The 25,138-nt window shown below is 34.6% G+C and overlaps 1 protein-coding gene across 2 annotated transcripts in view; it reads right to left on the reverse strand.

The window, feature by feature from the left end:
• l(1)G0289 (plexin domain containing lethal (1) G0289) overlaps nucleotides 1–22,827 on the reverse strand; it is a 38,887-nt gene extending 16,060 nt beyond the window's left edge. Inside the window, exons 1-10 of one of the 2 annotated variants that reach the window (XM_089646103.1) lie at nucleotides 22,725–22,827; nucleotides 13,680–13,913; nucleotides 10,601–10,744; nucleotides 9,157–9,251; nucleotides 8,899–9,030; nucleotides 7,342–7,534; nucleotides 4,335–4,544; nucleotides 3,560–3,714; nucleotides 2,033–2,105; nucleotides 1,711–1,845 (exon numbers count right to left, since the gene is read on the reverse strand). In XM_089646103.1, coding sequence (XP_089502229.1) covers nucleotides 1,711–1,845; nucleotides 2,033–2,105; nucleotides 3,560–3,714; nucleotides 4,335–4,544; nucleotides 7,342–7,534; nucleotides 8,899–9,030; nucleotides 9,157–9,251; nucleotides 10,601–10,744; nucleotides 13,680–13,913; nucleotides 22,725–22,803 — 1,450 coding nt within the window. In that variant the 5' untranslated portion in view covers nucleotides 22,804–22,827. Of the gene's footprint in view, nucleotides 1–1,710; nucleotides 1,846–2,032; nucleotides 2,106–3,559; nucleotides 3,718–4,334; nucleotides 4,545–7,341; nucleotides 7,535–8,898; nucleotides 9,031–9,156; nucleotides 9,252–10,600; nucleotides 10,745–13,679; nucleotides 13,914–22,724 lie in introns of both variants that reach the window. The other variant, XM_089646102.1, reaches the window with a different exon arrangement.
• Nucleotides 22,828–25,138: the final 2,311 nt, after the last annotated feature.

Below are 25,138 nucleotides of genomic sequence, written 5' to 3' on the forward strand. Positions count from 1 at the left end.
AAACATTGTGGGATCTATCTTTGATGATGGAAAAAAATGTCAGATAGGGGAATGTGGTTTACGAGGGTAACAACGGGGTTGGAGGCTCCTTGTTTTGCCAAGGCATCCGCAATATCATTACCCATGATACCAACATGTCCAGGAATCCAAATCCGAGTTACAGTTTTTCCAGAGCTTTGAATGGAGGCATCACTCGAATAAGGCATACAAAGTGATCAACAGGATGAAGAAGGGGTAAATCAGACATTATATTAAAAAATATTTAATATTATTAAAAAATAATATCACTAATAGGAGGATTTCTACAAACACCGCCGTACGGTATACATCCATACTGTCCTGAAGGTTATTTATGTAATTTTATGTCTTTTTGTGTTTGTCGGTTGGGATCACCTGTTCGAAGCAAATCATAAACATATATCGTTGCTTCCATGGCGACACCATCATCAGAATATTGATAATTTTTCAGAAGTATGAAATATCACACAAACTTTAAAAAATACAACACTTGAGTCGTGGAATTGCAAAACTCGCTCTGGAAATTTCATCTGGTTTTGATACAACCCCAAAAAAAGAGTTGAAATACGTTAAAATAAATATAGTAATATTAACCTCTCAGACAAAGACTTTTATTTATTATGTGTTTCTTTGAGAACTGTCAAAATGTGATAATTTTTGTGTTATTTACGAGTTTTGCTAAAAGCTTCATAACTCACGTTTTGGGAAACGTAGCCTCATTCTAAAAAATGTTTTGGAAAGATTATGAAATCCACTATCGCATTGTGTTGTTATACGTAAATATTTGCGTTTCCAAGTATACATTTTATGAAAACGTCAAATATATGTAAAAATCGCTTACCATTATTTCAAAGCCTTGAAAAATGTACTTTTTTCTGAGTATCATAAAGAAATAACACATTATATATTGAAGAAATATAATTAAAAACTATTAGTAACCTCAAAATATTAACCGTCCAAACTAAAATATTTTTAATAAATTATTTTGAAACGCAATAAATTACGAACGAACAAGATGACAGATTCAATCGGCTTAGATAATGCACCTCTACGTTCCATAGATATTCTTGAATACAGACGCGTAGCGTTATTCATTATCGATACTCTGTTTTTTAAATCATGGCAATCCGTATACTAGTGATGGAAATAAATCAATTTTTGTAAAATCTCGCGCATTTACGTGAAAAGACGTTCTAATGTCTTGACCGCTATTATCATATTTACGTCTTTTGACGTTCTAATGTTCTGAGTGGTTAACATTGCCGCTAAATATCAAAAAAATAGTGTTGGTATTATTATTTAGACATTTGGCATAAAAGGTAAATTCTTCTTATATATTGAAAGCATTCCAAACTGTTTTTTGCAGGTAACTTCAGATTTTAAAAAAAATTCCAGTGCGAGTTTTGCAACTCACATTATCTTTATTTTAATACAAAACATTGTTATTGTACTTATAGCAATGATATTATGGTAAAGTAATGATAAAATACTGCTTTTGTAAGGTTTGTGCAATGTTTTGTCTCTGAAATATAAATAAATATTCTGATTAAATGTTTAGCTGTGAAGCGATGATTGCACACACACATGTATTGGAAGTTTAGTCCATTGAAAGAATTTTGTTAAAGAAATGTGTTGGGTTGTGGTAATTTTTGTCTGAACTGTAACTAATATTAAACCGTAATGGATAATTACCTGCATGTTCAGCATTAAGTACAGTGACATTCTTGGTAGTGGTATACGGAGGAGAGGCGCGATCCCCAATGTCTGTATTGAAAACTTTGGTGTCTTCACATAGAGCCACATCAGTTATGTTTCCATCAAGGCACTCTGCAATATTAAATACACATTAGTCTATCAAATACTTCACAATAAAACTGTTTGAGCTTATCAGCTTATTAGTTTAAGTGAAGGGGAAGCTTTGATTGGAGGTTTAACAAAGCAATGGAGAGGCTCAAAAGCAAAGGTGTTTTAGGGGAGAACTATTACAGCAGGGGGTATAAAATGAAACACTTACGCAAGTACATCCATTCTTGCCGCTGTCTATCATTGCCAATAGAACACAGCTTTGCCATGGGGCACCAGGTACACTAAAACATAAAACTAAAGTATTAACTCTTGGATTTCCAGGGGTAAAATGCTAATCGCCCACATTGTACCTTCTTACCAGAAGATAAATTGTTTGTTTAGTTTCCCAAGGATAACTAATTATATTCAGTGAAATGTTTTTTCTCTCTAATAGCGTGAACTGCCACATGTGGTTGGTTTGTTTCTTCCCATAATTCATGATTCGGCTCGCAAATGTATAGGCAGCATTTATATAAATAAAAATGTTAGTTTGTTGAAAAATCTGGGAAAGTTCTTCACCAATTGCTTTGAAATTTTGACACAACGTTGCATTGGAATACGCGTGTGTTATTATACGTCTGGCATTGTCGTGCAGCAGGCTGACTCCCTTTGTCAGCATGCCTCTCCTCTTGTTTTGAATCGCCTTCCGCAATTTTTTTAGGGTCTCACAGTATCTTGCAGAGTTGATGGTCTCCCCTTGAGGCAGATATTCAATCAAAATTATGGCTTGACAGTCCCAAAACACGGATGCCATAATTTTCTTGGCTGAAATTGTGGTTTTGAACTTTTTGGCGGAGGGTGAAGAGGTGAGAACCATTTTTAAACTCGCGATACCACTTGCACATACTTGTACGATTCATAGCTTTATCACCATATGCAGTTTTCACCAAATTATAAACCTCAAACGGAGGTTTTCCCTTCCAAACGTGATAACGGATGACGCCGCGTATTTCGCACTTGGCGGGAGATTGTATTGACATTCTTCACAAAACGTGTTGTCGCGTCGACACTTCTCAACGTACTGACCTTGAACCGGTCTCGTTGCGGAGGGGAAGAGTCAGGCTACGTGTAAGTGTAGCCAACATGTCGAAAATAAAATTCATTCGGTCATGAGAGCCTCAGTACACTTACTTTCTGGATACGCCTCGTACATCTATATTATATAGATGTCACCTGTGACAGGTAAAACCACGCTTTTTTTTAAAAATAGCACCATCTGTTTGACGTGAAAGCAAAATATGCTATTGTTTCTCTATCTGCACAGACAGACGCGCGGCAGTGTACAGCTAGTAATTTTATTAAAAAATATAATATAATGAAGTCATGAAAATATTCTCAAGTTTTATTATGTTTTTCAGCTAAATAAGTATTCTTCACAAAAAACTAAGTCTTATGTGCCTTTTTTAAAAATAAATAAGGTACTATGAAATTTGGCAAGGAATTTTTGCGATGCTCTTTTTCACACAAAATAAAAAAAAAACAATTGACGAAACGACAAGCCAGAACAATATTAAGACACATTCCTTGACAGCGAATAAAATTTATTTTAATATGCTAAGAGCATTTTTCAAAGGTTTCAGGAGGTTCGCTACTAGTTAATCCATGTTGGATTTCTTGGCACAAAAACTACCCACGAGTAAAGAAGTAAATTTATGTATGTCGGAAAATTGTCTGCACATTTACAAGGGAGGTTTACCTCAAAGACCGTATCATGTTGCAGACATGTAGTGCATGTTTTATGCTGAGGGCAGGAGGGCAGAGCAGTCAGCTTCACAATGGTGTTGTTGGTGATGTGCTTCTGGTTTCTGAACTCCAATCGGTGGTACTCGTAGATTGTCTTGCGCCGGAGAACTGCTGGGATAAAATGGTCCGTCAATTGGCATATATATAAGAAGAATTTACCTTTTATGCCAAATGTCTAAGTAATAATACCAACAGTATTCTTTTGATATTTAGCGGCAATGTTAATATAACTATATTTATTTGAACGTATTTCAACTCTTTTTTTGGGGTTGTATCAAAACCAGTTGAAATTTCCAGAGCGGGTTTTGCAACTCCACGACTCAAGTGTTGTATTTTTTAAAGTTTGTGTGATATTTCAATTCCCCCATTTTTTCAAAAAATAAATTTCTTCACTCTTTCGAATGAGGATCAGACATTGTTCCGTTCCTTCCCATATTTTTAAAATTCACGTCCTTATAAAATTCACGTCCTTATAAAATTCACGTCCTGATAAAATTCACGTCAATATGGACGGTATTAGAGCTCACACAAGTACGCAAGCACCAAACACAGTGGCAAATTTTAGAGTGCTCTTGTGTTTGTAAAACAGTCCATTGGTTAAGAGAGATGATTATACTGTTCACCTCTTTGAAAGAAAACTTTACATGATGGGGAGAGACAATGGTGGCATTACGTATGTATTTAAATATTTCGGGAACAAAGTAAATTAAGTCAAAATGAATTCTTACACAGTGACACGTGGTCAATGATGAAGGCATCACTAAGTCCAACTTTCACGGGGTGTTCAACATCTTGGATGTTTTCAATAGGTATTGGTATATCTTTATAAGTGAATGCCAAATCGCCGGTGTCATAGAGCGTGGCGGCAAAGGTAAACTTGCCGTCCATCGGCCTGTCTTGGAGTACTACATTTTCCCAAATCACAGTCAAAGCCGTTCCTTTAAAAGAGAAAAATTACAACAATAAATAAATAACAACGCCAGCAGGTACATATTACATTTTGTGGGAATAAGCATAAATACAAAATTTCAAATAAAATGCGCTCTGCTAATAATGATTTACACAATCACAGATAGTCGTGATGGAAACAAATAGTTATTTTTTTATTATCGCCATTTACAATTGACATAATATTTTTTAATGTGAATAACGCACAAGAGTACCAACTGCTCCCAACCGTCTGGAGCTAGTGAGACTATGGCATCCCCAACTGGGGTATGCTGTGAAGCTGAAGGGAGTGGGGAGGGGAAAGAAATGAGGAAGAGGAAGGTGGGGAAGTACCTGGCTATTCAGATCTGGTCACCTAACATGACTAAAGCCATTTCAAGCAATGTTTCATGAATGGTGGTCTTTCACCAGGGCGATATTTAGAGTATCTTCCACTCTGGAACATGCTGCAAATATACTACCCATAGATAAATTAAAAAGGATTATTTGTTAAATAACACAAATTTCGCACGCCGTACCGCGACCTGCGACCTCTGGATCTGAACCGGCGAACTCTGGATTCATGGTCGAGAGCCTTACTCCTACACACAATAAAAACAATAACAAACAGCTAATGTCTTTTATGGGTACTTAATTTTAATTGTTAGACACCTAACACATTAATAATGCGCAACAAAGTTACAACAATGCAACACTGAATTAAATAAATGCAAAAACATTATTTCTGTTCTGTTCTGTTTCTGAAATGTGTATTAGTTTAAATAATAGTCAATTAACCATTCTTCAATATTACATTGCAAAATTTCTAATACATACGCACATCTTATACACAAATACGATAAAAAGTATTACTGTGTAAGTCACATAAATTTATCGCAACAGTGGTACATAATTAAAAGATTAAATGAGTTTACAACGCAAAAAAATCATTTTAAAATACAGAAGTACGCTAGTTTGTAATAATGTTGGCAAATTTGCGAATAGATGAAGGGCACTCTGTTTAGTATTAAAGTTCTCATGTTGAGTAAATTAGTGTAGTTTGTAATTACACAAATAACTCTTTCGCATACATCTTTTGATACAATGCTTTTGATTCAAATGAAAATGTGTTGGCATGGATACAAAAGGAGATGGGGAAAAAAGTAGGATTTAATTAAATAATGTATTGGAATCTGACAATTAGGTATAGGTTTTGTTTTCACACACATTTTTAATGTGTTATTAATATTTTATGTTATACACGGTGTCCGGAAGTACTTAGTACAAGCAGAATGCGAAAATACAAGTGAAAATACAATGCGAAAGTACAAGCGAAACAAAACGGAAACCGAAAAGAACTTTTGGAGTCGGGTCTACGCTTTAAACACATTTAAAGACAATTTTAGACACATTTTAAAAGACAATAAACAGATGGCATTAATCAACAGACTTTAAAAAAAAATCAACTTCAGACTTGATTTCTAAATGTGATTTAGATTCACCAGTTTTTGCACTTTAAGTTATAAGTTTGTACAGCCATGTTTAATCATGCTTTTGTTCAAAACATTTAATAAGAACTGTAGAAGGACTGCTTTAATTTGACAGTAATTTTTACTGAGGATTCGCACGGAACTCACAATGTAACGACGGTGGGGAGTAATCAACTAACAATTATGCTAGTCACGGTTAGATTTAGCAACTCGCTCGAGCAATGATACCAGTGGTATAAAATATTCAATTCAATATCCTTCTACAGAACCTTTATAATTTATAAGATAATTTTTATATAATATACCTATTAAACAAAAAAACATTTGAAACTTTAAAATCAAGCAACTGAAGATGCAGAACCATAGTTAGTACATAACCATTAATAAAACGCAATGACATTTGGAATGATTGATTTTATAAGGTGGGTCAGAAGTCAAAGTTTGCGTGAAGAAATCCCACGCAGGAGGCCCTGAGGTAAATTACTTTACTCAGGGCCTACTATGTGGGATTTCTTCATGCAAAATTTGGGGATGCTGCATGGAGGGCCTTTTTAAGGAGAGGAAGTTCTGGGAAGGAAAAGGTATGAGGGGTGGATAGAAATCTAGGGATCAGTGTGAACAGGAGTGAAGTATAAATATATCCCTTCTGCTGTGGCGCAAAATGATGAGTCGAGAAACCAGTTGGAGAGGTCAAGGGTCTTAAAACCAGCCTCTTCCGATCTGGCATGCTACGCAGGTGATGGGCAGGCTCATCCTGAACACACCTCCCCCACTGAACCCGGGCACCCCTGCTAAATCACCAAATCACCATTCTGGCAAGCGAACCACTTAGGGTGACCTATGGCAGAGGTGTTTGTTATTCAATAAATGGTTACCCGGGTCAATAAATGGTAGCCAAGCCCGTCTCCCAAATTAATTTATTAATAATTTATCATCAGATACTTTTAATATTAAGATCATGTCATGATGAATTATTAAAAACGGACCAAACAAATAAATATTTTTTTTATAGTGCACCAGAAAAATATCCAAAATAAAACAAGTTTTGCATTGCTCTCTGAAGATGTGAAAGAAATGTACAGAAATTATTCTAACACACTGCGTATGATCAAACAGATAGTTCGCTACTTTTGGGACACTTATTGTCAGAATATATAATGTGTTGCTGCCTTTGAGAGCTCCATTGCTACCTCTCATTTTGGTAGATGTGTCGTTTATGAGAAAGAGGGAGAGATTACAATGGATCTGTCAGCGGAATGTCGTTGGTTACAAATGATAATATAAAGAAGTCGTCACTTGGGATTGACATCCAACTAACCATTGTCTATATACTTCACATAGCTGTCTTCGGATTGGCTGGTATCAAAGTTACCCATCAGGGGAGCTATGTACTGGGTGGCCGCCAGCCAGCTGTGGATGTAGTCTCCAGTGTAAATGAAGCCCCCCGTTGCTATGGTCACGTTCCTGACAAACTGCCCGTAGAATGGGAACTCAAATTGCAGCCGGAGAGTCTGTAAAAGGGTGTATTTCAAAGAATGAAGTAAAGTTATCATGTAAATGATGATTCTAACTTTCAACCTTGACGATCGTGTAATCAATGTATTTTCATAAACAAGGATTATCACATAAATTTCATTTATAAAATATTATTATTGCACTTCAAGAAAATATAAATAACAATATTTTGTTTATTAAATTTCTCCTACATTACAAACTTACAAAAATATATAAGAAATTACGGTGACCGGATAACTCATCAAAATGACAATTCAATGCACCTTTAAACCCCTTTGAGACGAGTAAAATTTTGTAAATAACAAAAAAATTAAATTTAATATTGAAAATTAAATTTGTAATAATATACATAATTTTACAAAATTTGGAAAAAAAACTTTTTAACTTTGGAATTTTCATGGACAGTAATGAAATGCATTAAAAACATATAAAAACTAGCTCTACACACTACAGTGCACCACAAGGTAGTCATAATTTTACTGGACTGCAAATGTAGCCAGCCGCACAATAGGAGTCAAAAGGTGATATAGTCATTTAAAGTGATAAAAAAACTAGGGTCAATATGTTGGGTTTATAGGTTAGTTTTTTTTCATTGCTTTTAATAACTTTATATAATTTTTTAAAGGTGTGTTGAATTGTCATTGTGTTGAGTTATGATGGAACCAAAGTGTTAAGTCCCAGGACGCCGAAAAGAAAGTTTGTCAGTTAAAATCTCAGAAACTTTTTCTGAACCGTCTGCAACATTGGGAAGCACCCCACCTCACGAGGGTTCCATACAGCCGAGCCACTCTCCAGCTTACTACATACCATGGAGAAGTATAAAATTCTTGAGTACTGGTATCCCGAAAAACTCATGACAGAACAAACAAACTCTTGAAAAAACACAAAAACTCGGAGAAAAAACCCTAATATTTTTAAAGCCGTCTTGCACGCCTCTTTGATATCAACACGAAATGTCAGCTTACTCTCATAAACAATTCGAAGATGCTTTATAGTTGCAACTCTTTTGAGATTAGCATAGCCTAGTATACCTGTGGGAGGCGAGACTAAATGCTCTGGTGAAAGTCAGGACTACTCATTTCAAAATATTTATATGAAGCTTGTTATCAACGTCAGCTTGAAGACACAGGCAACCATATCAATATTTCCACACAGTTTACTATAAATATAATATTTCATCTTTCCATTACAATTATTATTCTTTCTAAAAAAACAGATTTCTTACTAAGTACCTTAGGCCTTATTATACAGTATGCAAAGGTGGGGCCAAAAACATTACAATGTTACATTACACAGCAAATAAATCTGCTAAACATACCAATTTGGTTCACATTTAACAATTTGATATATTTAAACTTACAGTGGCTCTCCTGTGGGAATGACTAAGTAGATCATTCACTTTGATCTCTCCGCTTTTCATAAGGTTTGCCCAATGTGACTCAAAGACAGTACTGTCAAAAATGAATGTGCTATTGTAATACTCATGGGTGTCCTGCAATCAAACAAAATATCGTCATAATAGTATACATTGTACGTACAGAGTAATAAATTATAATACAAGTCTATGACTTAATGTAAAATTATGCGGATAGATGTATTTTTCAAATAATATATTCACATTTGTAACATTTGTGCTGTTGTTGTCAGATAAAAGTTTATCTTGTGGTTCCGAAAAGTCCTCCATGTTTATATCTCCAGAAGCAGTTGAATTCCCTGGAAAAAATTACAGTATTACTGATTTAAAATACAAACTCAAGTGACAAACGGCATGTGCAAGTAGGTTAAACATTGTCAACAGTTCATATAAATTCTGAATGTCGTTACTATATCGCCAGTAGATATTGGTTGGAAAAGTAAAAAGCCCGCCTTTATGCTACCAAGTAATGTAGAATGTCTATACAAAGTGTTTAGCCGTAAGCTGCTCAATTAATTCCGCCATATTATTATTATATACCACCTCGCTGGATTATTTAATACATATTGTTTTCGTGAATTAATGCAAACCTTAAAAGTGGAAATTAACCCCCCAGGCCTCTGGCATATTGTGTTAGATGGTCAAAGTATTTCCGCTTTGCAATAAAAACCAAATAAATTAAATAATTATTTTTGTATGACCATATGTAGAGAGATGATTCGAGAAATAGGCTACTCAATATTTAATTTAATAATGTTGATAACACATCCATTATATTAAATAATACAAAACTATTACGAATTGAAATTCACTGATAAAGTCTGAAAAGGAAAATGTGGCTGGAGAATGGTTGTAATGCTTCCTTATACATAGTTAACAGTTGGTGCTTACATATTCAATTGAAATTTTCACACATTGCTTTTAATTTAATGTGCTATCAAACCACAAGGTTATTTATACACCTTTAAATATGTTGTGAAACAAATCTACACATATTTTAGGATTTGAGGTTTAGATTACACTATTTTTAAGATTACACTATTTGAGGTTTAGATTACACTATTTTTAAGATTACACTATTTGAGGTTTAGATTACACTATTTTTATGTTATACCGCACAAAAGTAACAACTACCTCGAGCCAACGGGACTAAGGAATCTCCGAAAACACTTTATTAAATATTAATAATTACATGACTAAAATAAAACATTTAAATGTCACCGTGGAAAGTACTATAGATAATTAGTATGGTCAAGCGCAACTCCTTCAGCAACATTTTAAAGAAGTAACTCTTTATCGTTATGAGTAATGTGTGTTTCAGACTTTTAAAGTTGATAATGGATGCTTGCAGTTATTAACCTAAGTTACCTTTTAAAATTCCCCAATATTGGGGGGTTGCCAGTTCTAGTGTGTTGTCGCATATTATGGATAAGCTAGTAATAATTATAAGACATTTTATTGTTGGAACAAGGTAAATAAAAGAGCCTTACTCTATGTGCATCTGTTCCATGAGAGTTTATTTAAGATATGTTATATAGGCATTTAATCTTATGTAAACATGAAGACAGACTAAACTACCATTTAGAGAATAATTTACATATTACTATAAAGAAGTTAAGTAAGTTTGAAGACATAATTAATAGTTTACCTTCATCGGGAACAATGGGGTCACTCACACAGATGGGTGTGGGTCCAGAGCTGTTACTGGGAGCAGTAGTGTTACACTCCTTGTACAGGTGTATGCCGGTACCATTCTCCCCCAAGTTGCGGCGTGGTATAAGCAGCTCAATTCCTGTAAACATTGCAAAACTTTAGAGAACTTAGCTTGAGGTGTTTCAAACTTCATTGCATTTGATGACCAAAGATCAGATTTTTACAAAACATAATGGCGTTGATGAGAATGTTCTATTTGAATATACTTTGGCTCTAAGAGTTCGATTCTTGTAATTGCAAATCATTTAAAAACAATGAGGTTGCTTCTGTAAAAGAGATAACAAAACAATAATGAACTTGATTCCTTCTGTAAGCAATGTTAATATTTAAGAAAAGCTTTTAACAGGATTGTTGAACATTTCGAAAAAGCTAAACTAAGGAGCTCGATTCTATTTTCCTACATTTAATTTAATAAGCTTTGCGAATGTGAAGTAACATTACCAAATTAAAGGCAAACAAAATCTGGTCAAGTAGTGCACCAGATATCCAGTAAAAGACCAATTTAATTATATCTGTAACATCTCCAGTAAAGAAAAATACAGGGTTTTCCAATAAGAGGTGTTATTTTGATATTCAATCGTAAAAAATCAATGGTTTCGTCGCTTGTGTGGCACGTAGCGCCGTCTTGTTGAAAGTAAACGCTGTCCAGATCAATATCATCCAATTCCGGCCATAAAAAATCATAAATCGTCTCTCGATAGCGCAATCCATCCACCGTAACTGTTGCTCCAGCCTCATTTTCGAAAAAGTAAGGTCCAATGACTCCGCCAGACCATAAACTGCACCAAACAGTCACACATTGAGGATAGAGAGGCTTTTCAACAATAACTCTTGGGTTTTCCGAGCCCCAGATGCGACAATTTTGCTTGTTGACGAAGCCACCAAGGTGGAAATGGGCCTCATCACTCAAGATGATTTGCATTTGATTCACTCAAGTGAATTTTAATAATTTCAATGCGTTGTAGAAGCGTGTATCGTTCCATTTTTATTAATGGCGTAGTTTCTTCTTGTCAAATGTCAAAAAATGACAGCTTCAAAAGTAACATCTACCGAAATAGCGAACTATTCAAAATAACACCTCTTATTGGAAAACCCTGTACATTATTTTTGAAGAAAATTATTGCATTGATAAATCAATAATGTCTTGTATACAACTCATTCGTGATTAGTAAAACAATACAAAATTACAATAATGTCTTGTATACAACTCATTCGTGATTAGTACCACAATACAAAATACAATGAATTTATGACTCATTACTTTAACAATACTAAGTTACCTCATTTATCATAAAGTTTATTTTTGCAGCAGGCTTATTATCAATAAAATGTATTCAAACTTATCAACTGTTCGTGATGTATTGCAAATCAGAGATGTATTGGATGATGTAATCAATAATCAATAAAATTATAATCTGCTTTCTCTGGTCAACAGAGTTCAAGTAGTGAAGCTGTAGGCCCGGTGCACGCAAAATTGATGTGGCACAGCATTTATGGTGGGGGATCATTTATACGTTAGATAGAGTCTTACACCAAGAATATACGTTAGATCTCTTGTATATTCGTATATTCTTGGTGTAAGACTCTATCTAACATATAAATGGGTTCTCCAAACCTTCAACATATTAGAATAGTATTTTAGATTATGATTGGTGTAAGACTCTATCTAACGTATATTCTTGGTGTAAGACTCTTCTTACACCAAGAATATACGTTAGATAGAGTCTTACACCAATCATAATCTAAAATACTATTCTAATATGTTGAAGGTTTGGAGAACCCAACTATTCAGATCTGGTTACTCATTTTAAAGTAGTGTATTTCTTTGATTATGACCAGGCCTGGACAACAAGCACACCCCATTATTAATTTGAATGCAAGTAAAAAGCATGCATATTCTAGAATGCAACATATTTACAAATAATTTATTTTAAAATTTTGTTATTTTTTCTAATATTGGCACCAAGGAGAGGAAAGAGAAAAGAGGATGGTGACTGTGGAATCAGGAACAACAGAGGTTAATGTACATTTCAATTTTTTGTGTACCAAATTAATTGTAATTCCTGATTCTGCCGTAGTCAATCTACTGGCAACTGTAGAATATAGGCAATAATATCACACTTCTGCAGGCATAAAGAAGAGTGAACAAAAACATATAGGTGAACTACAAGTGTAGACACTGTGGGCTATTAAATAAATAAACAGTAATAAATTATATTAAATGAAAAGAAAACACTTGGTTTTTAATAACAAATTTATAAATTTATCTACTAACTGGTTTCGCTTGGCTCTTTTTTCAACATGGTCAAATTTATGTTCAGTTTTAATTTGATGTAAAGCATAAAAACAAAACTTTCCATGAAAACAAAATAAATTTATTCCATTATAATATATTGAAACAATTTTAAGCTTTTTTCCACATTTTATTTCTGACCGTTACCGGTTTCAGCCTGTCACAGGCGTGATCAGCTGAAACCGGTAACGGTCAGAAATAATAATTGTGGAAAAAGTTTAAAATTGTTTCAATATACTATTATAATGGAATTCCAATAGGAATTATCAGTATCAAAAAAATATATTTTTTAAATATTGTCTGAGATGTTAAGCAATTCAGTAGTAAATGAATTCAATACTTATGATAATACATGCAACATTTAATCGTTATTTGACAATACAACATTTAATTTACAAACAGAGACCAGTTGGAGAGGTCAAAGGGTCTCCCCAAACACGCAACGCAGCTGGCACATCCTGAACACACCTTACCCACATGAACCTTAGCACCCCTGCTAAATCATTAAACATAGGAAACCACTTGGGGTTACCTATGGCAGAGTTGTTAGTTATACAATGAACGGTTCCTGGGGAGGCAGTAAGAATTATGGACTTAGCTGATAATCAACCACAGCGCCCTTGAGGTGATTTTTCACAAAAATGGCGCTATATAAATGAGCCAAATATTATTATTATAGTATAGTCGAAATAACACTTAGTTGCATTTCTTTTGTACTCACTCGGGACAGTTCCATTTTTGGGTGTAATTTTTGGGGTAGTAACATCGGGGCCGGTTTGGTTCACGGCCACCGCGGGAGGAGGGGGCTTGGCCAGAGTTGTGGTGGTGATGAGGGTCGTTGGGGTGGTGACATCGCGAGGCAGTCTCAGGCGCGCACACGTCAACACCTCGATGTCAGCAAGTGACACCTCACCGTTCTGGGAATCAGCCGAATAGGGCACCACCATACAGGCATCTGAGATAATAAACACAATTGGTTGTAGCTTGTTAGTAACATGGTACATTTAATAAAATCCTCCGCCGCACATCTCCCTAAAGTATTCCTGTGTCGAGATGAGCAACTTTACAATTATATGTAATCAAATAATACATACATACATACATACTGTCGTACCCTTAAATTAAATATACCAACCCTAAGAGAAAGTCCAGTTATATTCAACTTTTCAATTAAGTCCTAAATCCTGTATCGAAATTTCACCAATAAACAATTAGAGAATGTTAATTAAGGACGGGTTGTTTCGGAGAACTTGAACAATTCTTCAAATTTCAATGTTAATTTTCAAGTTCTGTGAAAGATATTTTTAAGTTCTGTTTTTATTTCAGTTCTGTCAAGCAACTAGCCTATAATGATATAATAACAGAATTTGAATAGGACTTTCACAGAACCCGTAAATGAACGTTGAAATTTGATGAATTGTTCAAATTCTCCGAAACAACCCGTCCTAAGTGTTAATTTCAAGTGACCTACCAGGTAAGTATTGTACTGTATATTTTCTCCATAAATAGTTAAGTAATAACATAGATCTCTGTAGAAATGTATTATAAGTTTGTACAGCGCCCTTGAGGTGTTTTTGCACAAAAACGGCACTATACAAGTCATCCAAGTATTATTATTATTATATATATGGATTATGTAGAATGTGGGGTTTCTATGGTGATTTATGACAAAATCCACGATATTATAGATGCAGTTTTTTGCAATTTTTTCAGTTCCCTTAAAAATTTTGGAACAAATACACAATCAGGAAATATGTTCATTTAAATGTAATTTATAACAATAAAAGAACATTTTTTAAATTATTTAAAAGTTGTTTTGAAATGACCCGTAAGCTTCTTTGGTTATTAACCGCATCTGCGCAGTAATCTCAAATACGAAATTAGACCGGATCCCACACTGGTTCGGGATTTCATAGCGGGCTTCCAACTAATGGTAGAATATGTCATTTAGGATTGTTAGGTGATGCAAGAGAAATATGGTTGCAAGGGATCATGTCTTGGTAATAATTTTTGGTCAGGTGTATACAAAATCTACCAATAACTAATCCATTAAAAAAATTATCGAAATATTGATCTCCAATCTATTTTTTCGTAAACTTAATAAAAGAATATCTACTTTCATAGCAGTGATAAAGTGAATTCTCGGAACCATAGTCAACGTCCCGGTTTAATCAGTTTCTTATTAGCTGTCTGAATTCACAAACCAGAACAGTGTGGAAAATAGATTTCACGTTGTGCACGATTGTTCCAATTGAAACCATTAAACTATTATTAGATTGGTAACTTGACATATATATACAACTTTAATTGCAAAAGTTGAACCAGCCTGGTTTCATGTAGTTTTCTTGGTGCAGCAAAGAATATTTTGTGTCTTTTGTATTAACCGTTAAGAAATTAGTATTGAGGTAAGCTAACAATAAATTACATCGTCGGTCGGCATGCAACACTGCGTATCTACAGTTTTGCTTAAAATGGATTATCCATAGATAATTTTTCTTATTCCTTATTGGCTGTCCCTTATTCACAACATGCATGATCAACCAACAGAAATGGAGTATTTGATCTATATTAACCTTTCCCTTACTGTGATAAAAAATATCCACGCGTTCCGGTGCTGTGTAGTCAATACACATATCAAAATAAGCGATTTAATATCGGAAAAATATAAATATTCATAGCTAATCGCTTATGATTATTATATTTTATATCAAAAATGATAATAATTGTAATTTAATTGCTGAAAACATGAAAAAACCATCGGCAGATGCTAAAAAAACGTGAGTCCACATCTAACGACGGTCAGCGACTGACTGGGTGGCGGCTATGACAGCTATGCGGTCGTAGGTATCGATGGTCTAAATCAAAATACAACTGCGGACGTGTGGATTTCTCATGTTCCCGCATAGCGAACTAAAGCGGGACATCAATAGCGTGTCATTTCCTCGCACACTCTTCGCGTAACAGCGTCACACGGTTGATTGTATTAGTGAATTTGTTCCCGATTTTTAACAAAAATCTCTGATTTTTAATTGAATTTGAAAAAAATGTAAAAATTTATTTTTTAATTCAGTGCATAAATGTATGACAGGGGAATAACTTAAATCTGAACCCAGAATTTATTATATTTATAGAGTTATTAAAGTTATTAGAAGCAATGTGTAGTAAATACACACCACAGATAAGGAAAGGTTAAGAAAGTCGTCCTTGCAAAGCACCTACTAAAGATTGTTGTTATATGAAATAGGAGAGTTGCGATTGCGGCTTGAGATTAAAGGGGCAATTTTATACTTATTTCTTGTAACTAAAACACCCATGAAACTTGCTATTTTATATATCGACTGTATTTATTTAATTAAACGTCCATCAATATATTTCACTGAAATTGAATTGTTATAATCTGCAATGTAGCTTGGTGGTTTTATATATCGTCGCATTAATTCGTAGACTGCGTAACTCCAAGTTTTTCGAAAATACGTTTTTAATGCCATCTGGTGTTAAAATTAGACCCGCATCGACTAGTAAAACTCGAAAATTTAAAAAAAAATTAACCTTTTAGATAAACACAAATTAGGAAACTGCGTAAAATTATGGTGCCATTTTTACTCACGAATACTTCGTAACTCCTTAATTCAGTATTGGCCGGTGAGCCGTGCACGCTTGTTGTGTTTTTGACTGAGGAAATTTATTTACGGTGTAATAGTTTTACCGTGAAATTAACTGAGATAAGTTGATTAATCAATTTTGAACATTTTATAACCTTAATTTTAATTGTGAAGTCACGAATAGTGTTTTGTATCTGTAGTCTAAACTGACGTCTTCTGCACCGTGTGACGCTCTGCCGTAGCTCTCTTGTTTTATGTGCCTCTGCGGTTTCGTAAATACCTAATAGGTCCTTGTTCTGTGATTATCTCTTCTTCAAGGTCACCATCTCTTTGCAAGTGGATCTCCTCCTGATGCATATCCGGATCCGGTTCTTCACTGTCCTCTTCAAACAAACCCAAAATATTTACGGTGGAACGTGCGGAAATTCCATCTAGTCTCTCCTCAGACACAGTCCGTTCTCTGTCAGGCATCTTCCGCGGGTCAAGCACATGTCTTGGTATGCCATCTACTTCGATGTTGTTGACTGAAGTAAGTCCTGTCACCCTTCCATGCACGATGTGCATCTCCCATCTACTGGTTTAACCACAAGAAGATCGCCCACTTAGAGCTCAGTCAATACATCCTCTTCTATATTCACTTGCGCAGAAGGGTGTCTCCACGAATGTGAAGTGTGAACTATACTAGACAGCGCAATACCTCGATCATCCTGACTTTTTGCAGCAAACGATTGTACCGAAACACTGCCTGCAGGGGATCGCTTCCACTTCTGGCTGCAGTTCTCTTTATTGTTTGATGATGTCGTTCAACTATACCGTTTCCAGCTGGTCGGTATGCCGCGCAAAATCTTTGACGAACATTCCATCTCTTACACTTATCTGTAACACTGTAGGAACAAAATGCAGTACCATTGTCCATGAGAACTACTTTGGGCGGGCCTCTTTCCCGAAACACTTCTTCCAAATGTCTGATAATCGAAGCTGCATTATCTGACTCGATTTCCCGCCACACGGCAAATCTACTTGGACCGCAATCGATAAATGTGAGTAAACATTTCCTACCGAAATGAGTAACATCAACTGCCAAGCGACTCCAGGTTGTCACAACATTAAGATTACCCGCTTCATGGGATGATGGTGGAGGGTCAATTGTCGTGCATTGTACGCAGGAACGCACGCATCTATCGACGTCCTTTCTTCTCGCCTCGGGATCGACCAGCCGGGCAAGATGAAGCGTTCACTTTACTCCAAAGTGATGCTGAGCATGAAGAGTTTCTACGCTTAAAGCACATGTTTGCTCACCAGTTCCACTTTCAAGTCTCTCCCACCTATCTTCACACTCTGAGGAGTCTCTTTCACAACGTTTCCTGTCATGGCTACTCTTTGCCCGGGTTTTGCAAACCCTAGTAAGTACATCAGTTTTATTTCTACAGGACAACAAGGGTGATCGACAATGTCAGATCAAATTCTTCTACAATCTCCTTCATCAACTCCAAGCGTCACTTAACGATCATCTCTGACACGACTACTCCCGGTCAGTGTAGATCTCACCCAGCACAAAACCGTCGCCGAATCTGTAATGATCTCCAGAGTTTGAAGATTTCACTTGAGAGTCAGATTTAATCCCTTAAGGAAGGAAAAGTACCAGCATTTACAAGACTTAACCCTTTGCACTCCTAATTTTTTTTTTAATTACCTACTACCAACTCCTTAATTAATTTACAAAAAAGGGATAAAAAGTGGCCTCAATAAAAAGTTAAACAAAAATTTTTAAAATATGTAATTTTTATTACTCTTTCTTTACAAAAAGAAATGTAAAACTATATTTTCACCTAATTACTGAGTATTATTTTCAAGACCGAACGACACATGTGCTTTCTCGGCCACGAAATATTTGCCACTAAAAACAGTAAAAACAAATGTAAATACACAAACAGAACAAAATATTATGTGATAACAAGTGAATAGGTATAATAATCCTTTGTTATGTGTTGGGAGAAATCCCTCAGCGCTTCCTATTGTTACGCAGGTAGACAGGCAAGTACCTACCTACTTACATGCGTCGCAACCAAATAACTGCGCAGTGCATTTACAAGGTTAAAAATAATACGATTTTAAAAATTATCTAAAAGGCGAAACTTGACGAGATATATGTATTTTGCGTATTCGGAATATTCAGAATGAGATATAAAGTGTTTAAAAGAAAAAAAAATACATTTGATAATTTAAATTATTTTTCGAAATTGCGTTACTATAATGTCGAGTATGACTCGACATAGGAGTTGGTGTAAGAAATATAATGTCGAGCCACACTCGACAAAGGAGTGGTATGAGTTAAAACAGACATTAGAAAAGGATTACCACTCCTTTAACGATAACCTTCCGCATCATTAAAATGCATCTAAATAGACTGCCTCGACATACACATACATTGTTGTGTTTTATTTTGTAAATGTAAAATTCCTATCTCCCAAATTTTCCGCTAGGTTGTTCATAAAACTGTTCGCAGAAAAGTATGTATCTTTTGTAAAATGCGTATCTCCATTCTCGGTTTTTACGTAAACTTCCTAACTCCGATTTGAAATAGAAAGCCTTAACTTACAAAAGTGTAATGATTGAAAATAAATTTCCAATTATACTATATGTTCGAAACATAAATAAAAAGAATAAGCCGTCTTTCATTTTTTTTCACTACGAGGTTTTTTGTGCCTCCTGTAAAATTTTACATTTGGGAGTTACGCATTCTACGAATTAATGCGACGATATGCAAATCTCATTACGGCTATTTATTACGTTAGTTAGAAGGTATTTTTAATTGACACTAAACAAACAAGTTCATAATCACATTATTTGAAATACTAATTATTTGTGTCATTTTAATGAAGAGAAGCGTTGAATAAATATAATACATAATTACATTATTTGAAATAATGATTATTTGTGTAATTTAAATGAAGAGTAACATTCTTTCAGAGACAATGGATGCTCCATATATTTGATACATGAATAATTATAACTAAAATATTTGTTACCTCAATTTTGTTTACTTTGCTACCGGGTTCGACACAACCGTGTCATTAATTGTGTCGAAACCGGTAATAAAGGAAACAAAATTTCATAACTAAGCATATATTGAATTTTTTTGAAGGGCAGAAATAATCTTTGTCTATAAAAATCAGATAATACAACATAGATAATTTATGACATAATAAAATGCGGCAGCAGGCGTCTTTTAGAAACAATTACATCAAGCATTACCAGAACAAAGGTTTTCTTCTAAATCCAGTTAATTATTTTCCAGAATTTTTCAAAAACGTGTTTATGAATTTTTTCTGAAAAAAATTGGCAGTGGTGGAGTTTTGATTTGCGGCAAAAACATGATGAGTAAGGTGGTCCCACGTTTCTGGGCTGTCTCTCCTGGGGGCCTACTCTGTATCTTTTGGGTTAACAAGCCAGTAAGTTCGTTGTTTAACCTTTCCTTGCCGGTGCTGTTAACACATTGTAATCGGATCACGTATTAATACGTTTTTAGCAAATTAATGCTAGAGAGCGGATCACGTATTTATACGTTTTTGATAGATTGTTAGTGGAGCGCGGGTCACGTTAAAATACGGGTTCCAATATACTTGAGTTTTCGCTATATAGCGTCTGTAGGGTTGTAGCCATGCAATAATAATTTTTATTTTACATTTAGAAATAGTTTTTGTGTATAATTTGTAAAATAAAGGATGTTATGTAAAAAAAATATTATTTTTTTCAAAACTTTCCTACTTTATGTGAAATTCTGCACTAGTTTAACGATGAAGAATAATTACATTTATAAATATAATAAAATAAAATGAAATAAAATAAATAATTTGCAAAAAGAATTATTGAAATCAAACAAATATTTTTGAAGTTATCGCAATTTTTCTAGAGGTCTACGTTAGCGCGAAATTACGCGAAAAATCACCTGTTACCAGCACTAGTAGGTACGCGGCCGAAAACTGCCCGATCAAAATGTGTTAACTGGGTGAACATCGAATATCTCTCTCTAATAAATAGAGTATCTCTCAGAAAACACAGAGCTCACAATTTCGGTATTCCTCCGCAATACATTTATGTATTGCATTAAGTAATTACAATATCTAAATATTTACCGAGTGTATAGCACAAGAGGACGAGGAATTTTTAAACGCCGTAAGGGAAAGGTTAATACGCGTTTGTGACGTGGCTAAACCGGCGGCAGGAAAGTTTCAAAAGATATAGAGTAGGCCCCCAGGTCTTGTGTAGTGAGATTTTGACTTTTTATAAATTCTACGTATTTAGCTAACTTTTCCCTCCCTTTGTTTTGCTTCCAAGTAGGTAGTTGATCCGTTTTTGTCTTTTTGAAAAATTTGTTCGATATTCGTAGAATAGGCTTGGTTAGGCATGTTAACTGAAGATTGATCACCTGCAACTGCATCTTCAAGTATAACCCCAGTGTTCTCTGCATAGTCTAAGACCGAAGTATTATTTCTGAGGATATTGGATCCAAATAACTGATTGTAATGCTGGAAGAGTGTGCAGTAGTAACAACAGCATGTCTGGAAGGCGGAGGTTTGTTACGGTCAACGGATTTTTATATCCAATATGTCTGTCTCGACACAGATATATCCTACTGTGACAGATATTGAAAAACACCTGTAAAACAACTATATATTGATAGTAAAAATAAAAAAAATGTACATTAAAAAAAAAAACAAAAAAAAAAAACAAGGTGTTTTACATGTTTTGTTGCAAAACTAGACTTTTGTGGGTGTATGTTAGAATTTCATTGCTACCTATTTATTGAGATGCCACCATGCCAGTGAGAGTTTGGCAGCCCTGCAGGCAAATTTCAAAACCCTTAACCCGTGTTTTGCGAGTCATTAAAATTTACTTCGCCGTGTGCGCAAACTTAAAATCAAGTCCAATGTAACTACTTTTGTATTTCATTGATTATTTTGGGCAGGAATTTCTTTCTAAATTATAATTGGTTACATGGAGCAATCTTAAAGGTCAATGTATTTTAAATTCTTACCACCAGGATTATAGAAAAAATGTTCCTTGTATATTCTGTTATTTGTTTACGAAAATGCCAAAATAATAAAAGTACAAAATTTAGTAAATATGACTCATTATTATTTGAAATTGAAACCATTTTTTTGATTTTTTTTATCGATTCTCTATTTCCACCTAGTTGGTTCTAAACTAAATAATCGACTTTATGCACACAACTTGCATAGTCAATAAGCTGTAATACTTGGCTTAATATTTATCGTATTTAAAAAAATGTTTAGTACTTGCAATATATATCTATTGTATTTTGCAAAAATGTGTTGTATTGTTTAAAAAGCACTCATTAATATTATATTCAAAATTCTAATTTTATGCAGACTGTGACATTAGCCGTGGGCAACTCAATTAGCTTGAGCACCCGATGAATATTTTTCAGACGGCTACTCGCTCTAACTACGGGTTAATCTAGAAATGAAAGAAACGTAAAACTAGGTGTGAAATACAAATATCTGTCTGTAATTTAAGCAGAGAGAACAAAATGATGTTATTGATTTAAGTATGATGATTTATCTGTCGGCTGTGAACCGTCTTAAGTGGCGCCCCTTGAGGTAATTAACTCACGAATGTACCGACATGGTATCGCAATCACATCCGAGAGCGAAGATCGAATGACGAAACCTTTGCAAATGAGTGAACACCCAAGTATTGATATTGATACGCCACGGAAGGAAACTGATGATACCTTATTTGGTCAAATCGTTACCAAAGCACTAAAACCGTCACTAATAACATCACAAGATCGAAACAGCTTTAAAAGTAAGTAAGTAAAACCGTTTTTTCCTAGAAAAAAAAGTACATCGCAATAAGTGAAAATGCACACAAAAAGTACACCTACAGTTTGCGATACACATCTCTCCAATGGTACTAATTTCCTCAAGTTGTTTACAACTTAAGTATGCGACCTGACGTAACTTATCGTAATTCATGAAACTCGTTTTAATTATGATGCAGTAATTCTAATGCGAGAATTGCAGCACTTCAGCAACCGGACAATGGAGAAAGACCAAACGATATCACTTCACGGATCTAAAATTAACTTCAAATAAGTCACAAGAATTATCACAGTGATAGATTAAAAAGATAATTACCTTGCAGCGAGGGTTGGATCCAAAATACGCTAATAGTTAGTACAATTAATAACATCACGTCAAACGGACGGACAGCCATCTTCCTGGGCAATACACTTTTAATCTGACGTCATCAGTCATCAGTGTCAACCATAGAAAAAATATGCACGGCTCAATAATATGCAGGTAAACTAGTGATGGGAATGATCGAAATATTTATATAATCGATTTTTTTTAACCGAAACATCAAAAGAATCGAATGATCTATTCGAATGAATCGCTCGGAGTGCGGGAGCAATAGCTACTAGTGGTGGGCGTTTTTGTTCTTTTTAAAAAACGAAAACGAACTGTTATTTGTAAAACGTCAACTGTTTGCCCAAACTGTTGAAAAAAAACGAGCCGTTTTTGAGGTAATTTGTGTGAATTAGTAATGGGTTAGTAGCGTAACTGTAAGTTACAGTCCATAACAATAAAAGTAATAAAACCCTGTTACTATAGGGGCGAGATAGCTAGGTATCATTAAAATTAAGTTATATTCACAAAACCAAGAATTCGTCGTTCAGAAAATAAACAACTTTACACTATCAACACTCAGTATACGAGCCGTTTGGTGAGGTCTGTTCGTTTTTCTCGTTACTCTCGTTTTGTAATAATAAACAACTGAATGGAAAACAGCCCCTTATTTATGTGATTTCAATTTCAGCCCGTTTTAAAAATAACAGGATTGCCTTCTCACTCTTTGCCCGTAATGGGTGTTAAGTGTGAAACGTTAAGATAGTGTTTTTTCCTGGAAAAAACAGCTAAACAGGGTGCCTTACAGAAAACAGCCCTTACCTGTTAAGGATTGCCTTCTCGCTCTTTACCCGTAATGGACCTTAAGTGTGAAACGTTAAGATAGTGTTTTTTCCCGGAAAAAACAGCTAAACAGGGTGCCTTACAGAAAACAGCCATTACCTGTTATGAATTGCCTTCTCGCTCTTTACCCGTAATGGGCCTTAAGTGTGAAACGTTAAGATAGTGTTTTTCCCGGAATAACAGGTACTGTTTTTCGCCTGCAACAGACCTATCTCACTCTTACATATTATTACGACGTTAGTGCGAAAGAGTAAGATAATGTTATTCGTTTGGAATAGTTCTTTTTCATTCATACTCGTGCTTTCTTGATATAAGTTAGAAGAGTCGACAAAACGGACAAACTGTTTGTGCGGATTATAAATAACAGTTTGGGCATTTTTTAACTCCAAACATGTTGTGCAAACGTGTTTGTCGTTTTTGGACTCACCACTAATAGCTACGGACAGGGGCAAAAATTTCCGTCGGGGGGGGGGGGGGGTAGGATTCGAAAATAGAACAACACGTCAAATCACCAGATATCAAATGGGAAAAAAAATTCACCGTCTCCAGATATTTTCATATCAGAGGGTTCGGCTCGGTAGAACTTCTAACAGGGCCTATAAATCCTACTGATCCCTCAACATAAATATTTAAAAAATCTTTTGTTATCCTACATGTATTCAAAATGACCGACTTTTGCATCTTTATATATAAATTTTTTGATAGATCTAATACGCCTAAATTTTTAATTAGAGAGCTAGGTATAATGCCAGTAGCCGAAATAATAATATCAAGACTATTCCTATCGTAAAAAAAATTGTTTGCATATTCCGGTTGTAATTTATTTTCATTAGTATGGCAATATTTTTGGTAAGCAAGTACTAGCAAAATTTCAATCACTAATTTTCATTCCTGGCAATGATTCCCTTGTTGTCTGCTAGCAACATTAGTATTATTCCTGTTAGCCACGAATTTCAAATATGTATCTACATATTATATTACAGGCAGATTTAATTTTGGGTACCTGTATCTTATTATGTACATTAATATTTTGCTGTAATTTTCATTTGCTGTACTTTGATATCTGCTTTATATAATATTGTAAGCTCCTGCTGAATAGCTACTTAGTGTAGCCAGTAGGTACAAATTCCCATCAATAATATTTATAATGTACCTCTTAATAATAAGATAATAATTATATGCCGTTTTGTTAAAAATAACCTCTACATCTCATGTACGTTGTAGGCGCCTACTAAAACCCAAAACAAACCATTCATTCATTTGTAATTTGTATGCAATTCACAAATTATTATTAAGTAAATAAAGTTATTTTACTACAGAAAGCGTTTCATTTTAATTACTAACTAAGAGACACCGATGTTAATTTCAAATAAATTAAATATATTTGCTCGTAGCATAGGTAGCAGATATATTATGTTTATATGAACGAACACATGTCACTTGATGAGTTTAATATATACTGAATATTGTATACTGCCCGAAGAAGCTACGGTTGTAGTGAAACCCGATCAGCATTAAATATTAAAATGGTGTTTGCTAAGTTATTGGTTTATTTTATTTTAAATATACACTACCCGAAT

This window comes from Hesperophylax consimilis, chromosome 23 (genome assembly GCF_061612785.1).
Source record: "Hesperophylax consimilis isolate HC1 chromosome 23, BYU_Hcon_1.0, whole genome shotgun sequence".
Classification (NCBI taxonomy): Eukaryota; Metazoa; Arthropoda; class Insecta; order Trichoptera; family Limnephilidae; genus Hesperophylax; species Hesperophylax consimilis.